The following is a 17692-nucleotide window of genomic DNA, read 5'->3' as shown; positions in this document are numbered from 1 at the left end:
TTTGCCTTGATTCATGGACCTAACATTCCAGGTTCCTATGCAATATTGCTCTTTACAGCATTGGACTTTGCTTCCACCACCAATCACATCCACAGCTAGGTATTGTTTTTGCTTTGGCTCCATCCCTTCATTCGTTTTGGAGTTATTTCTCCACTGATGTCCAGTAGCATATTGGGCACCTACTAACCTGGGAAGTTCCCCTTTCAGTGTCCTATCTTTTTGCCTTTTCATACAGTTCATGGGGGTTCTCAAGGCACTTTCTGGCAAATCAGTATTCTTCCAAGCCTTCCCCTTGAGGGATGCTAACTAGTGCTGTTAACTGTACACTCTTACTAACATCTGTAGATTCATCACCCTGCAAGGAAACACTTTGATCTGGTCATGTGGAGACTGCATCTATGCATCTTCTAATAGTAATGTTCCATTTTTATATTTCCTTTGCTTCATTTGGTTCCGAATGTGATCATATCTCAGGCAGGTGGGTAAAATGATTCTGTAATTGTGGGAGACATTTTGGTCTTACTTCTTAATTATGTGACCTTTTAATTAGCTTCCTGAACCCAACCTGATATAAACTACCATGTAGTTGTAAACACCTTTGTAAAACGTTTCATAAAGCAGTGGTTTTCAAAGTGTGGTTTCAGGGACTTCTGAGGATCCTTGAGATTTTAGGGGGTAGGAATCCATGAAGGTAAAGCTATTTTTGTAATAATATCAAGACACTGTAGGTCTTTCTCATGCTTCTTCTTAAGAGTGTACACTGGAGTTTCCCAGAAGCTACACGATGTGTGATTGAATTCAGTCAAATGGATTGAATGCAAAAAGCAGATATGATAATCTAGCTGGTTCTATTAAGCCAGACAATAGAAGACTTTCAGAAAATATAATGCCACACTTCTCACTAAGAATTTTTGTTGGTTTGTTTTCTAGAAACTATAGTTATTTTTTATAAGATATGAAGGAGCTATTTTTATTTTAAAATAAATATTTTAAAATTCCTAAAATGACAAATATTGCATGATATAACCCATATTAACAAAAGACTTTTTGGATTCTCAATAACTTTTCAGAATGTAAGGGGTGCTGAGATCAAAGACTTTGAGAATTAATCTCTTAAAAGACTATCTGTATAATATAGGTATTTTCTGTTAAGGCTCTGGCATAATTTACCTGGCACCATTTTTTTCACTCGATAACTTTTCCATTAAAATGAGATATTTAGGCAGATATCTGGGTAAAGAAAAAAATTATCAGAGCAAACAAATCCAAATTTCAAATAGTCCTCACTATGTTGCCTAATAAGTGATTTTAATTTATATTTTGGACTATATGTATAATGTCTGTGAATCTGCACAAGTATTAAATTACAATTAGATATTAATTCAAAATTATATTTTATAGTAGGAAAATCGGAGAAGGCAATGGCACCCCACTCCACCACTCTTGCCTGGAAAATCCCATGGACGGAGGAGCCTGGTGGGCGGCAGTCCAAGGGTTCGCAAAGAGTCGGACACAACTGAGCGACTTCCCTTTCCCTTTTCACTTTCATACATTGGAGAAGGAAATGGCAACCCAATCCAGTGTTCTTGCCTGGAGAATCCCAGGGACGGTGGAGCCTGGTTGGCTGCCATCTATGGGATTGCACAGACGGACATGACTGAAGCGACTTAGCAGCAGCAGTAGGAAAATAAATCATATATTTAAAATACTTGAGACTATAGGCCTTTTTTACTGTAACAAATCAGTTTTCAGATAGAAGAAAATTGTTCATTTTCTGTAGAGTAGTTTCATAACACTTTTGAAAAGGGGAATTTTAAGAAATGCTACCATTTAATTTAGCAGTTAAAATGCTAAACTGTCCACAAAATTTAAATATTACTCATACTCAAGTATAGTTGAAGTATTTTGGGAAATATTTTTATAAGGTAATAAAGGCCCACAGTCTCTTACTGAATCAATTAAATTATTTTACACTATTATTTGCTTTTAGAAGAGAGCTTAATTTTTTAATTTCCACAAACAACATCATTATAGAATTTCATACTGAATCAAATTTTGGATATTTAACATCACAAACCAAGGATAAATAAATATATAAATCAAGACACAATTTTTTAAAATTAACAAAATCAATTATGTTTTATTAGAGAGAAGTAATAATGATGATGATTAAAACATATACCTTCTTTTGGGGGAGTAAATTTTAAAAATAACAGAAAATTAAAGGAAGACCTAAGTACTGGAAACATATATGCACAAAAGTTTGGCACTGACAGTAAATACATGGCAGTTACAACAGTGATCAAACTTACAGAGGTGGTTTTAACATGGTGGTTAAAGGGGGAAATTCTATAAAAGCATCTCTGCTGGCATGTGCTCTGCCTAAAACCTTAAGCACCAAAACAATAATCACAGAAATCTGGAAGTTTACTGACTGAGTGAAACAATATCCAAATATAATTTCAACTGTTACAAATTTGTGTATAGTTGTAAAATGGTTGTAAATTTTGTATCACTATGAAAAGTATACAATCACTAATCAATCACTGCACACCTGTAACCCATTCTGCCATGACCATTTGTGGGAAGCTCCGCTTTAGAGATCTATAAAGGCAGAATAGGATGAGATGGTAAAATGTGTACTACAAAGAATATGTGATGATACTCAAGGTTTGTAGGAAGGCTCGTGGCATAGCACAGACTCAAGATGAACCTTGGCGAGGATGTGCAGGATTTTAACAGATGGGAAGAAAGAGGGAGGACCCCTCAACTAAGCCAGGCTGAATTAGTAACATACTGAGGGAAAGAGGAAAGCTGGATGGAGTATTACTAACAGTGGGAAAGTGCTAAGCTTTGAATTTATAATTTTTTTGGAAAGTGGCCAGAGTAAACCATGTGTTAGAAATTTATGTTGATAAATACTAGTAAAAATTTATACTGTAAAATTCTATATAAATTTATTTAATGGAGAGCCTTGAAAGTCAGGATTGGATTATCATTTTGTCAGCTGGACTTTCTGACCTATTAACAGCAGTGTAGAAGGTAGATCAGGACATACCAGTCAGGAGAGACCAGAGAGTAACCCAAGACAGGGTAGCCCATTAGGAGGTGAAGGACTGAACCAGAGTAAATGAGGTGAAAATAAAGAGGAAGGGATGAGTAGGAGACACATGTCAAACGAAACATCAATGAGATTTAGTGACAGATTCAACAGACTAAAGAGAATAGAGGCTCCAGGGCTTGGAGGCCAAACGACCAAGGAATGGTGGCATTGTGTTCAGAAACAAATCTAGAGAGGGGACTTGGGAGATGGAGAATGAGTGACTGAACAACAACAAAAAGATTTGTTTTATATATATTATATACCTATTTATGTATATATAAATATATTTTACATATATGTATTTGGTGGTAAAATATACATAAAACTGACCACATTAACCATTTTTAAGTGTACAGTTCAGTGGCATTCGATACCTTCACATTTTTGTGACATCATCACTCCCATCCATCTGCACAACTTTCTCATCTTTCTAAACTGAAACCGTACCTGTTACCTAACAGTCATGTCCAACTCTTAAGTGACCCCATGGAGTGCAGCAGGCCAGGCTTCCCTGTCCTTCACTATCTCACGGAGTTTGCTCAGACTCATGTCCTTTGAGTTGGTGATGCCATCCAACCATCCTATCCTCTGTCGCCCATTCTTTTCCTGCCCTCAATCTTTCCCAGTATCAGGGTCTTTTCCAATGAGTCGGCTCTTCACATAGGTGGCCAAAGTATTGGAGCTTCAGCATGAATCCTTCCAATGAGTATTCATGGTTGATTTCCTTTAGGATTGACTTGTTTGATAAATACAGTTGACCACTTTAACCAGATATATATATACAGTTATGAGCAGACAATATGAGCAAACTAAATTACTGCCCCTTGCTAGATAAAATGAATTGAAAAGTTATCAGAAACAATCAACTTGTAACAATAACTTTTTAAATTATGAACTATTTCATACATACAAATAAAATACATAACTAAATTTAGACATAAAAATGATGAAACACACATGTAAGCTTAAAACATAGAACATTCCTAATAGTGTTGGGACTCCTGTTGCATCTCCCTCCCTGATGGTATCTCTCTCCCTCTCCTATCAAGGACAATACCATTCTGAATTTGTGTTTATCATCCTTTGCTCTTTCTTATAATATTATAAGCATAATAGTTTATAATTTAATTTCTTATAATGCTATTCTTATTATATATGTGACCCTAACTAATATACGGCTTGTTCCACCCAGCATCATGAGATTCACCCTGGTGATACTTGCTGAGGACTGCTATCTTCCCAATTAATTGAAGCTTTTATATTATGTAGTGACCCTCTTTATTCTTACATGCTTTGTGCCTTAAAGTCTCTTTCATCTGGTTTTGACTCATCTACCTCAACTTTCCTTTGGTTATTATTTGCCTATTTATCCATACATCCTTTTACCTTCAGCCTTTCTGTGTACTTGAGTCTTTTCAGGTGTGCCTGCAACTAGACATTTAAAAAATCCAGTCTGACAATTTCTGTATTTTAATTGGCACATTTAAGACCTTTCCTTTTTACTGATTACTGATATATGTGACTTCTCTTCTATCATGTCATTTATCCACTTTTCCTATGCTTCCCCCAGCCCCTCTTTTCTTGCCTTCTTTTGGATCAATCAAGTTGCGTTGTTATTACTCTTAATTCCTTTTCTTATTTCTGATTGGTGGTTATATTACTTTTATGGTAATTACCCTTGAATTTTTGTATGCAAAATTGATGTCTTTAGACCCTTCTTCCTCTGAACAATAGTACACAAAATGGAAGATAACGGAGTACCACCAACCTGATACCACTTTAATTTCTTGTCTTGAGATTTCCCAACCAGGCTGGTAGTATAAATTTAAAACTTAGACCTAGCTTGTGGCTTCATATTTGTGGGAGACTATTTCTCCCCCAATAAGAAGCAGCAACCCTGGAGTAGGAAATGGCAACCCTCTCTAGTGTTCTTGCCTGGGAAATGCTATGGACTGTAGGGCTACAGTCCATGGCCTACAGTCCATGGGGTCACAAAGAGTTGGACATGACTTAGCTACTGACCAACCACAAAAGAAGCAGCAAGGGAGAAAGATTTCTGTGCCACTTGCCCTTTGCCAGTAGGCAGGTATTCAGTCCCATCCTTTCACACTAAGTGTGTGAACCCTAAAGGGTTTCAGGTTTAGGGGAATAAGAGAGTCTTCCTTTCAGCTGTTTACTTTTTCACTCCTTGCCTGGCCTTTTATCTCAAAGCCTCAGTTCCTGGCATCTACATTTGCCCCAAGCCAGCCCTAACCTCTTCATTTGCTTTCCACTCTCATTTCTGCCTTACTTATGTGGCACATGAGGATTCCCCTCACTTTCTTGCAAGCTCAGCAAAGCAATTTGAAAGGTGTGTTTGCTGGGATTTGTCTCATATCCAGGTGTTTCGAAGAGACAGGGCTTTTCAGAACATTTATACTCTATTTTAAAGCAAACAAAGTCTTTTCATCTGTTGTTCATTTGCACATGGTGTTGTATACTATCTATGGATTTTCATGTTTTGTTTCAATTTACCCTGGAACTTTTTGAATGAAACATACAAGTTTCTCTTTACAATTAAAGTAGATGAGTATACCTGCAAAGGTATAGAGAGCTGTTCATCAAATGGCTCTTTAGTGACTATTTTTATATGGAAATATGTAATACAATGTCAAGTAATGGAGGATTCACAGAGTAAATTTTGCTACAACTCTTATGGGACCAATAAGACTTGTGTGATATGGAAGATGGTAGTAATCTGATGTTGAGCAAATTATTTTGCATGAACCCATTTTTATTTATACAAATATGTATTTACACTGGAAAAATTCTGAATGGAGAGATTCAGTATTTTGGGGGTGCTATCATTAGAGGTCTTTCTGTTTACTTCTTATTGATCTCTACGTTTTTTTTTGTAAATTAGCAATAATCCTACCTCGGATAAACCTCATTGGCCAGGAAACCGCCACTGTGCAAAGCTAACCTCTACTTTTTTAATGAACAAATAATATTGTGTGTTTTTTAAGTAAATGAAAGAATTAATTATAACAATAGAAAGCGGGGATTAGTGAAGGCCTTCTAACTTCGGGGTCGTGTAACAATAGGTCTGTCTTGTGGGGTAGTGAACCCCCAATATTGAGAGTGTCTCACAGAGGCTGGGTGACCTCCTGTCGAAGATTCCTGTCATCTTATGATTCAAAGATTCTCATTTTCTTTTTCCTCTGACAATAGGTCAATCAATCAATGCCTCAGACAGATAAGCAAATATGCATCCCTCCAGAGCTGCCGGAATTGCTGAAGCAATTCACCAAAGCCGCCATTCGGTCCCAGCCGCAGGATCTCATCCAGTGGGCTGCAGAGTACGTACTCCTTTCTCACCTCCAGCCCCGGTTCCCCTTGGAGGTGGAGGTGGCGGGTGGAGGAGGGAAGGTTTGCAAAACTGAGAGGAGGTTGTCATGGCTGCAGCCTGGGAGTCGGGACTGATTAGCATAATCTTTGTGATGTTCAGCTGTCACGTTGCTTTGATACTTTAAATCCATACAGAAATCCCGCAAACTGAGAGGATGGAGGCCCTTCGCCAAGTAAACCAGACTGAGCGACTGGACGCCAGGGCTATAGTCAAAGTCCTAGGGCAATCAGCAAGAGTTAGATTACCACATCACATCACTCAAGCACATTCCACTGGGTCCCTGCTCCCACCCCCGCCCCTCCCCCACTCCCTGTCCCAGTGGAAAGAAAGGCCCAGAGTCCCTCGGAGCTTTAGCCTGCCTTTCCCTGATGTAAACCAGAGCCTCATTCTCAGATTTCACCACCAGATGGCAGCAGTGCACATGTGGGGGAGCTATGCGATGAGCCCGCCGGGCGGACTGTGTGGGATCAGTCCAAGTGGGTTCTCTCCTGAGTTAAAGCCTGTAATGAGATCCCTTCCTCTACTACTGTTAAAACTCATTCTTGAGCCTAGCCACAGACACTTTGTATCTCATCTTTGGGGAAATCGCTATTTTCTTGACTTTGAACCAATGTATTCCTTCAGCATAAGGATTCCACACTGCACTAGTGATGGGGGCAGGCGGAGCAGCGGCCTGGCTTCATTGTGCCTCAAACACAGGTGTCCTCTTTCAGGAGACACCTCCAGAGGCTGCCCAGTGGAAGGAGCTCACTCAGTAACTGCTAGCCGGGACTGAAACTTTACAGAGAAAGGCTCCCAGCTACGAAATTGCTCCTTAGACAAAAGTGCCTGCATGAATCGGGGGAACTGAGGCTTGGGGCAGAGTTAGGAGTGGACCAATCCTCCCAGGGACCACTTTCAGGCTAGTTTTACTGTTTGGTGATGGCCTCCTTAGTAGGGCTTCACTGGGAGAGGGGTTACGGAGTCACAGGCTGCAGACCAGAGCTGGTAGGTTGGGGGAGGGGAGAGCACCTTCCTCCTGAGGTTGAGGAGGTCCATTGAGCAGGTGGTGAGGAGGAAGCACTGATACCTCTGAGAAGGCTCAAGATGTACCAAAAGGACCCTCACGGAGTCTCCCTGGCCAGTGTGCTCCTGCTCCTGGGCTGGGCTAGTATGAAGTTTCTACAAATGGAAGGAAAATGAGCCAGTAGCGCTCATAAAAACAAGACACAAGTGGGGTTGCTTTGCCTGGTAATGAACCCTGTTTAGTTTTCCATTCTCAACTTTATATATAACGTCTAGGATCGAACTTTAAGCATCAGAAGACTAATTTCCTTTGGCACACCCAGACAGACTTTTATACTACACGATAGTTTAAAACCTCATTTTATTGTTCTTGCACTGCTGCTTTATAGCAAGAAAAATGACATTTCTTGGTAGTGTCCCTGACATTTATGGGAGAAAACATTCCACTGTTGTAGTTTGCTTGCTTCCATATCGTATCGTGTGCTATAAGTGTTGTAGATATCCGTGAAGAATCAGTTTGTAGTTTAACTACAGTGAAAAAGGAGAACATGACCTAAGAGCACTTTCCATCTATTCAGACACAGAAAGCACTTGTCAGATGGTTTTATGCGGCTTAGAAACCTGCAGCATTTTAGAGATAAAACTCTATGAAGTGTTTTCATGACAAAATGTCTATTTACCACGAGCCAAAGTTTCCCTGCATATATACTATCCATGAAGAAACCACCTCCCAGACGTCAGCAGGACACAAACTCTTTTGTCTTGTGTTGGGTATGTGTGACCACACAAATGTGAAGAACCATGGAAATGCTCACTACAAACAAAGCCAGATAACCCACAGAGGATTACACTCATGACTACAGGCTCAGTTCCACACACTCTAACCAACGCTGCTACAAGGCCCAAAGATGCTGCTGAGCCTCACTCACCCCCACACTGACCTGGTCTGCAGAGACCACTCAGGTACATTAGTAGGGTGACCTGGAAGCATTTCTTCTGTCCTCCCTGTGGATGACCTCCAAGGGGTGCCTGGAAGATGTTTTGGTCTTGGAAGCTGTTGCTCTGCGTTGTGTGATGACACAACTTAGACACGGCTAAGAGACAGGCCGTGGTTTACCCCATCACTGTAAGTTGTTCAATCTCTCAGTTGTGTCTAACTATGACACCATGGACTGCAGCACGCCAGGCCTCCCTGTCCCTCACTATCTCCTGGAGTTTACCCAAGTTCATGTGCATTGAATCAGTGATGCTATCCAACCATCTCATCATTGTATAACTTCACCCTAAAATGGGCTTTTATAAAATTTCATCTGAATTCTTTGTATATTACCTGGAGCCGGAGAAATTCATAAAACGTAAGAGAGGGGCAGAGGCTGTGATCCATGGGTAGTCAATAACGAGGCTTCTAATGGAGACAGGCCTTTCCACATAGCATCAGTGCCCTGTGGATCAACTGCTCTTGTCTGTTCCCTGCTGCAGGCAGCCAGTTTCCTTCATAGGTCAGTCCCAGAACAGAACTCATTGTTTTTCCCACTGCACCAAAACAAAGTGCATTCCACAAAGCGCTGATGTTCAGGCAGTGCTGAAATTTTGAGGGAAGATGAAGATTTTAGGGCTTCCCAGGTGGCTCCGTGGTAAAGAAACTGCCTGCCAATGTAGGAGACTCCCACTAGTTAATGGGACTTCCCAGGTGGAGCTAGTGGTAAAGAGCCCACCTGCCAATGTGGGAGACATAAGAGATGCAGGTACAGTTCCTGGGTCGGGAAGATCCTCTGGACAAAGGCATGGCAACCCACTCCAGTAATCTTGCCTGGAGAATCCTGTGGACAGAGGAGCCTGGCAGGCTATGGTTCATAGGATCACAAGGAGTTGAACATGACAAAGTGACTTAGCACCACTGCCTAATACCAATTTTAAGTATGTAGATAGCCATCATACCAAGCATAAAGATTTTTATGTTTGAAAAAAAAGGTCCTTCAGGTACTAGGATTCTTCCTTCATAAAAAAGAGTAGGGGATTTAAAACAACAATAATTTTCTTTCCTTTTATATGCATACATATATATAGACATGTGTATGTACATATACTATATATATTAGTATATCTCAACACACATATGCCTGTATATGTGTGTATGTCTCTTTTTGTGCATGTACACACATAAATGGAAAACATTTAGAAGGGAATGACAAAAAAATACCCAGACCCACTATACCTCAGGGAATTTCATACCAAACTTTTGTTGGTTATCCCACATCCTTAGAGAAAAACAAATCTACTTATTCCCTAAGCCATCTCTAGACCTTAAGTGTGAAATAACATTCAGGCTTTTCCTGTACATAAATGAACTAAAAACAACATCTGGCATATTTGTCATCGTTTAGTTGCAACCCCATGGACTGTAGTTCGCCAGGCTCATCTGTCCATGGGATTTTCCAGGCAAGAATACTGGAATGGGTTGCCAGTTCCTTCTCCGGGGGATTTTCCTAACCCAGGGATCAAACCTGCATCTCCTGCTTGGCAGGCAAATTTTTTTTTACCACTGAGCCACCTGGGAAGTCCATCTAGCATACAGAAGCCACTTAATAAATGTTCTTTCCTCCACCCCTACCCTCAAAAAAAGGGGAGAAGGGATTCCTAAAGCAGCCAGAGGCCACTAAAGTACAGGCTGGTCCCCCACCCCTTTTTTTCTTGTAGATATTTTGGGGCTATGTCCCGTGGAGAGATTCCTCCAGTGAGAGAGCGGTCTGAGCGAGTGGCTTTGTCTAACTGGGCTGAGCTGACACCGGAGCTGTTAAAGATCCTGCATTCCCGGGTAAGCGCCAACAGGCAGTGCAGATAAGGAATGTGGGGGTGATACTGAGTTTGGATGGGTGCAGACAAAAGTCCCCTTGCTCATCAGCTGGCCACTCGGCACTGTCTTAAAATTCACTAAAGCGTGCACTGAGAGTAAATCTTCCCTTGTGAAAATAGGAATGATGCTGAAATAGGCTGTAAGCTGACTTGTCACTTGAGTCATTCCGCATTGTCCTGAAGCTGCCCGAACAGTCAGGGGCTCAGTGCAATTTGAATTCCTTCTCTCTAGAAAATGCAGGTCCACATCCCCTGACAGTGTCTTCCTTACTGATCAAGTCCAGATATGATGCCAATCAGAGTTTGGGGAGGGGCATATTATAGTTCCCCAGTTATCTCAGGTGCCAACATAGCCTTGCTTTTAGGCTCTCTGCACAGCCATATCATCCTGGGAGCTGTCCTGGGAATGGTTGAGAAGGGTCTGTCCTAAGAAAACTTGCAGCTTGGCCAACTCCCAAGAAATATGATTTAGCACTACCATACCTCATTTTAGGATACAGGTTTGAGGTGATTCAGGGTTGACTTAGCCAAATGCGTTGGTCCCAGAGGCTTAGCATTTCACTGGAATCAGAGGACCAGGGAAGGCATAGTAGGACTTCACTGGGGCATCTGCACCCTTATTGTATTGTTGGCCAACAACTAGCCACTTGTGCCCTTCTCCTCTTGACTGCCAAGCACTTTGTGCAGTGGACATGGCAGAGAGCCGAGGTGCCTCAGAACGAGCAACATCAGCCATCCATACCATGGACCCCGTATTAAAGCAATGCATTTAGAGTCTAGTACAAAGAACTCAGTGGGGTCTAGAAGCAAGGGATTTAACATCTAGTTCTAGTTCTAGTTTCACCACTAATTAGTGTTTCCAGACAAGTTCTCTACTCCTTGGTTTCATTTTCAGGCTGCCCTCTCTGCCTTATAGGGACAACCTAGGGATGAAACAGCAAATAATAAAAGACCTAGAAAAAAATTAAAGTATGATATACATGTATGTTTTCCCCATAACTCTCATACCTGAAGTTCAAGTGATTAAATTATATATCAGAACGTTCTCCACTGGGCTGAACGTTTCTCTACCCTTGCAAAGAGAACTGCCAGAGTCCCTGCCGACCCCTGACACCTTCCCCCACCCCTTGCTGTATGCTGGGAGAACAGGGCCCTTGCCCTGGCAGGTGTCCTCAGGGCCTTCTCTCCTCCCACCCCTCATTCCTTGTCTCATGTCGGTCCCCCGCCCCGCAGGTTGGTGGCAGACTGATTGTCCATGCAGATGAGCTGGCCCAGATGTGGAAGGTGCTGAATCTCCCAACTGACCTGTTTAACAGTGTGATGAATGTGGGCCGCTTCACGGAGGAAATTGAGTGGCTGAAGTTTCTAGCCCTTGCCTGTAGCTCTCTCGGAGTTGTAAGTTAGCTTTAATGTTTTTTGTTCCTTAAGGGAAAATCTTTTGTGGGGCTGGACAGTCTCCAGGAAGGCGGGGGGCGGAGGGGGGGCGTGTAGTACACACAGTCAACTCTCCAGGGTTGATAAGGAGCCTACCCCTTCTTTTCTACTCCCCCTCCTCTCTGAATTAAGGTTATTTCTCTGCTTGTTAGCCAGAAGCAGGGATGGGGAGGAGAGCAGGGAAAGCTGTCATCTGGTTCTGGGGAGAAGTTGACTAAAATGCAGTTTTTGGATTATTTATTAATTTCACTTAGGTTTATTACCACTCCACTCCCTCCATTCATGTTCCTAAAGATAAGCAAAAGCCAGCTGTAGACGAAGATTGGCTTACATTTGGGTTTCAGACACCTAGAAGATATAATAATAGAGATTTTAAAAAAGAAATACAGCCTTGTAGAAAACTACTGTATGATAAGCATAATTGGATACAAAAATCAGAGATAAGAGAGCAGGAAAGAAGATATGAGGCTGTTTCCAGATTCATAGTCATGACATCACCATGGATGCAGGATGTTCATACAAATTCATGCCTTTTCCAAATTTGACTTGAATTTACAATTGGAAAAGCCATTTTCCCATTTCAAAGAAACCATTTCATATACATACTTAAAAGCTTTAGGTATCATATTATATGTGGACTCACTCTTGTTAAACACTATTATAATAGCAAATGAAAATGAGTCAGAAAAATGATGTTTTAAAAATCCCCTAAATACATACAAATTTAAAAATTAATGAGAAAATTATTGCTTCTGCCAAAACCAAATGGTACAAAAAAGGTAGTTTGAATCATTCAGTATATCTAAATACAACCTTGTTCTTCCTTCTCAAATATCCTGAGTATGTGTACTTGACACTTGTGCTTGTAAGAAAATTATCAGAAATACTGTAGTCCAACTTTTCCTGTGATTCTGCTCAACTTTCAGCATAATTATTTCTTTAGAGAGGAAGAGAGAAGAGGTCATTCTTGGGTTTTTTCCTTTTTCACGGCCTTCCCTAGCACTCTTATGCAATGAATAAACTATTCCCAGCAACAGAGGCAAATGAGTTGCCAATGAGCACTGCCACACTTCTGTGGAAATAGCCCCATGGATTGGGGGAAAATCACAGAGGAAAAATGAAAAATTGATACATTTTATTAAATTCTCGTAAGGTCACAAGCTTACTCACGCCATATTCACAGATGCTCACGGAGTGGGGAAATGTACTTTCTCTGTAGTTAATCCTGCTTTTCCCCACCTACCCTACCCATGAAGAGTGGATTAAGAAAAGAATAGATTCAACCCAACCCAGGAGTTTTTCATCTGCTGCAGTAACTAAAAACAGCTTTCAGGTGAATTACTCAGTTTCTCAGATTTCTCCTCACAGCTCCTCTCTGCAAGGTGGCAGTTGAGTGTTCAAGGAAAGGCGTGATGCTGGGATCTCAGAGCACCCAGTAGGAGGGTTCGCACCTCCCTTGGTCCTCTCCAGCATCTCTGATCTCCATGGAAATACTCACCTGTGTGGTGCTAGCTGTGCAGCTGAAGTCTTTGGTCTTTTCTCTCTCACAGCACAATAATCCTCCAACCAGCAAACCTCCATTCTCCCTGGTGTTCAGGGCCTCCTTAAGTCACTTCCAGAGTGCCCTCATCTGCTCCACGTCACAGCCGCCCACCACCTTGGAGGTGTCTGAGTCCTCTCATCCACACACCTCACAATAACCTAGAATGACTTAGGAAAACCAAATTCCAACCCTCCTTCTGCAGCAGCTAGGTTTACTCTGATATGGCTGCCTCCCACACCAGGGAAAAAAAACCCATGAGGTGATGTTTCTACTTCCCTGCTAAAACGAGGAGGTTTGCGTAAATGTTCCATGAGGTTCTTTGGCCTCTATCATCCTGTGATTCTGTTCCACCTTCTCGGCTTCCACTGAGACACCCTCAAGCCTGGCCCAGGATAGCAGTGGCCCCACCAATTCTGAGCGGTGACGGGGGTCTGACTTTGTGTCCTGTATCCATAAGTCAAGGGCGCCCAGTGCTGAAGTCCGCCTGCAGGACCCTCAAGCCTGGCCCAGGATAGCAGTGGCCCCACCAATTCTGAGCAGTGACGGGGGTCTGACTTTGTGTCCTGTATCCATAAGTCAAGGGCGCCCAGTGCTGAAGTCCGCCTGCAGGTCCAGTCCATAAATAAAGGATGCCCTGTGAATCCAGGAGCCCATCCCGTTTTACCCATTTGTTTCATGTTGGACTGTTGCTGGGAACTTAAACGTGGGAGAGGTCGGGGTGTCACCATCTGGAGGAGGGGTGCATTCTTGCTAACCCAGAAATTCCTTTCTTGCTTTGCCAACTCACAGTCAGCCATGATATCCGTGCCATTTAGGAAATCAAGTCCCCTCCTTACAGAAAATCTAATGGCAGGAATTTTAGAAAGCAGGTACATTTACTCCAGTCTTGAGCTCCCTGAATCTACACGTGGTTCAAAGTGCCGCAGATACACTTCCCTTTGAGCATGCGTTCCTCTTCCCTTAGAGCATTTCTTCCTCTAGAAAACCTCTCAACCTCCTGTTCCACGGAGACCAATTATATACAAGAGGAGGTTGTGTGATGTGTTCACTAGAAGGAAGGGCATGTTTTGTCAGCAAATAATTCACTTTCTGAGGCTTTCACCTCTGAGTTTTAAAAAGAGGCTTGCAAGATGCTCAAAGGTTATCTTTATGGAGTGGACCCCCATCTGACCAAAAAAACTTGTGCAACAGAATGCAGACCTCTGTTTTTATTGTTGTTTAGTAGCTAGGTCATGTCCGACTCTTTGTTACCCTAGGGACTGTAGCCTGCCAGGCTCCTCTATCTATGCAATTTCCCAGGCAAGAATACTGGAATGGATTATCATTTCCTTCTCCAGGGGATCCTAAGCCAGGGGTCAAACCTCTGTCTCCTGCATTGGCAGGGAGATTTTTTTTTACCACTGAGCCATCTGGGAAGCCCAGATCTCTGTTTACTTTAGGCTTATTTAAGTTTACCAAAAAGCTCCAGTCCAAAGAGTTCTTATCCATTCATCTATTTATTAAATATTTGAAAATCTTAAGAAGGCAATAGAATTTGAAGGTTTGTTGCTTGAATAATCAATAAAAGATGTTTGGGGCAGAAAGCAAGGGCTGCCATAACAGTGTACCACAGACTAGGTGGCTTAAACAACAGCAGTATTTTTTGGAAGCTGGAAGTCTGAGATCAAGATTGTAAATGGAACCACCTTGGCTTGTGAATGGAAGTTGTCTCCCTCTTCCTCATGTGGTCGTCCGTCTCTGCACTCATGAGTCTGGTCTCTCTCTCTCTCTCTGCATCGTAACCTCTTCTTGTAAGGACACCAGACCTACTGGATTAGAGTCCACTGTAATGACTTCCTTTTAACGTAATTAGCTCTTTAAAGGCTCCATCTCCAAATACAATCACATTCTGAGGTCCTAAGGGTTAGGGTTTCAACATATGGATTTTGGGCAGACATAACACAGCCCATAACAGCGCCCCAATTTGGATGAGGCTGTAGGAAGAGGACTACAGAACAAAAGTGTGTTTTTTTTCAAAAAACACACACAGAGGATGAGCTATAGATGGGAATTGTGACATTCATGCACACATGCTCGTAAATCTACCTAAAACCACTGTCACGCTGACCTCAAGTCGTGCACACACCCTCCCATCCTCTGACAACCTCTTACCAGCCTCCTGTGTGCCCACCCCCAGCCCTCCTCTATAGAAGCGCCTGGCACACTGCCTCACACACGGCTTCACAACAGCCTCCAGGAGAGAACTCCCAAGGGCAGGAGACAAAGAGTAAATGGAAGTGGCCTGCCCCCCCGCTGTGGCACGGCTCCAAGTATCTCTCTGGAGTAGATAAGCTGTCCTAATCACTGCAGCCCTTTAGAACTAAGACTGGAGAGAAGTCAGAAGAAATTATTCTAATTTTGTAGGATGCAAAATCAAATTCCCCTCCTTAAGTGAGGTTATTCTCATTAAGATAATAAATGTCTTAAAGCATTCAACAGTCTATAAACTTAATTCCTTGAAAGTATCCCTCCCACCAAGAAAGGAAAGGAAATATTATAGAAAGATACCCAGTAGAGACAGAGGCGAGTATATTTTCAAAATGAGAAGCAAGTGATTTACGAAAATCATACGGGGAGAAGAAAGGTAATAAAGGAAATAAAATAGTAACACAGTCCAAAGATTCTCCATTTACTTCTAACATTTACTCTTGGAGGACTTTAGTGATTCACACCATTTGTTTGGACATTCAGGTAACTAATCTTTATTATTAATATAAGTGTATTCATTTGACCTAAGTTTGATTTTACCTTTCTGATAAGAGGGTTTGCTGTTTATATATTGTAATCATTATCTTCCATAGAGATGGTAGCTGTGGTTTCTTTAAAGTACTTATTTTGTGAATAGATAGGGTTGCCACAACAACAAAAAAAGAAAGACACCCAGTAGATACTCAATATTTTGAGATTGAGTTCACTGACATTTGGCATAAAAAATTCAAGCTTTCCAGAACATTGCATCATCCCCACTTAATTTTATGAGAGCAAGGTTTTTGTTTTGTTATATCTAAACTGATCTTAGGAATTTAGCGTGGAGTAGTGAGCTTCTCCTCACTTAACCTTCTGGTTTTATAGACCATTGCCAAAACTCTCAAGATAGTGTGTGAAGTGTTATCATCGGACCATGACAGTGGCCCTCCCCGGATCCCATTCAGCACCTTCCAGTTTCTCTACACGTATATCGCTGAAGTGGATGGGGAGATCTCAGCATCACACGTCAGTCGAATGCTGAACTACATTGAACAGGAAGTGTAAGCAAACATTTAGCAATTGGAGGGGAAAGAGTATATGGAAAGCAAATCCAGCAGACCAAGGCATAGTGAGGTTACTGTATTATGCAGCTCTGGGAACAGAGGAATGTTGTGAAGAACAGTAACTAGGGATCAGAAAGAGAAGGGGAAATGGAAGAGAGAGAATGGTATAGGACAGTGACTCAGAGTGCCACACAGACCAGCAGCAGCAGCACCTGGGAACGTGTTAGAAATGCAATTTTTCAGGCTGTACCCTAAGCCCATCAAATCAGAAACTCTGGGGGTGAGACCAGGTACCTGTGCTTCAGCAAGCCCTCCAAGTGACTCTGGCTCACATTCAGGTTTGACCAGTGGTGGAGGTGGGGTGGAGGAGGAACAGACAGACAAGAGGTCAGAGAAAGAGAGGGTGATGAGGGCAGGAGCCACAGCAGAATTAAGTTGGAGGGAGAGAGTTGTTCATATATTGTCTTTCTTAAGATTACATATTAAATAAACTAACACCCCAATTTTTTTCCCCAAACAGTATTGGTCCTGATGGTTTAATCAAGGTGAATGACTTTACCCAAAACCCCAGGGTTCGGCTGGAATAAAAGCACACTTTTGGCAATTTTAAAGGAAGATACAGATGATTGTGCTTCAGAATGACTGAACCTCATGTACCATCCAAAGCCAATTTTCTTGTGTAACTGGTACACACTAATAAACAATTAGGCAAACATATGAAATTAGAAATGTGTGGAATTAAGATGTAAAGTTGTTGAGACATTATACTTCAATTAACAGAAGATTAGTATTCTTCCCCCATGGACACTCTGTAAAGTCACTGATGAAGCATGGATAGAAAATACATCTCGAGTGAAAGCCAGGCTGTCGGATTTTCAGAGGTGGAATGTTATCCAGACACAGTTTTCATGTTTTGTGACTGTTAGGCATAATTTACATGAGCATCTTTTACATGATCAATCCACATTTTGACCAGTTTATTTCTCCATTTGTTGTTTTGATGCTAGTTCATTCATTCATTCATTCACTTACCAATGTTTATTGAGGCTAGCTGTATGCCAGGGATAAGACTGCCA

The 17692-nt window shown here is 41.8% G+C and overlaps 1 protein-coding gene and 1 pseudogene across 1 annotated transcript in view; one reads left to right on the top strand and one right to left on the bottom strand.

The window, feature by feature from the left end:
- ROPN1 (rhophilin associated tail protein 1) overlaps positions 1 to 17332 on the top strand; it is a 35099-nt gene extending 17767 nt beyond the window's left edge. The window contains 5 exon segments of the mRNA NM_001075900.1: positions 6314 to 6441; positions 10194 to 10311; positions 11583 to 11744; positions 16438 to 16613; positions 17137 to 17332. Of these exon segments, the coding sequence (NP_001069368.1) occupies positions 6326 to 6441; positions 10194 to 10311; positions 11583 to 11744; positions 16438 to 16613; positions 17137 to 17203 (639 nt within the window). The 5' untranslated portion in view covers positions 6314 to 6325 and the 3' untranslated portion in view covers positions 17204 to 17332.
- LOC112448346 (uncharacterized) lies at positions 5986 to 6062 on the bottom strand (annotated as a pseudogene).
- Positions 17333 to 17692: the final 360 nt, after the last annotated feature.

Source organism: Bos taurus, chromosome 1 (genome assembly GCF_002263795.3).
Source record: "Bos taurus isolate L1 Dominette 01449 registration number 42190680 breed Hereford chromosome 1, ARS-UCD2.0, whole genome shotgun sequence".
NCBI classification, from domain to species: domain Eukaryota; kingdom Metazoa; phylum Chordata; class Mammalia; order Artiodactyla; family Bovidae; genus Bos; species Bos taurus.
This window is presented reverse-complemented; position numbering and strand designations above follow the sequence as displayed.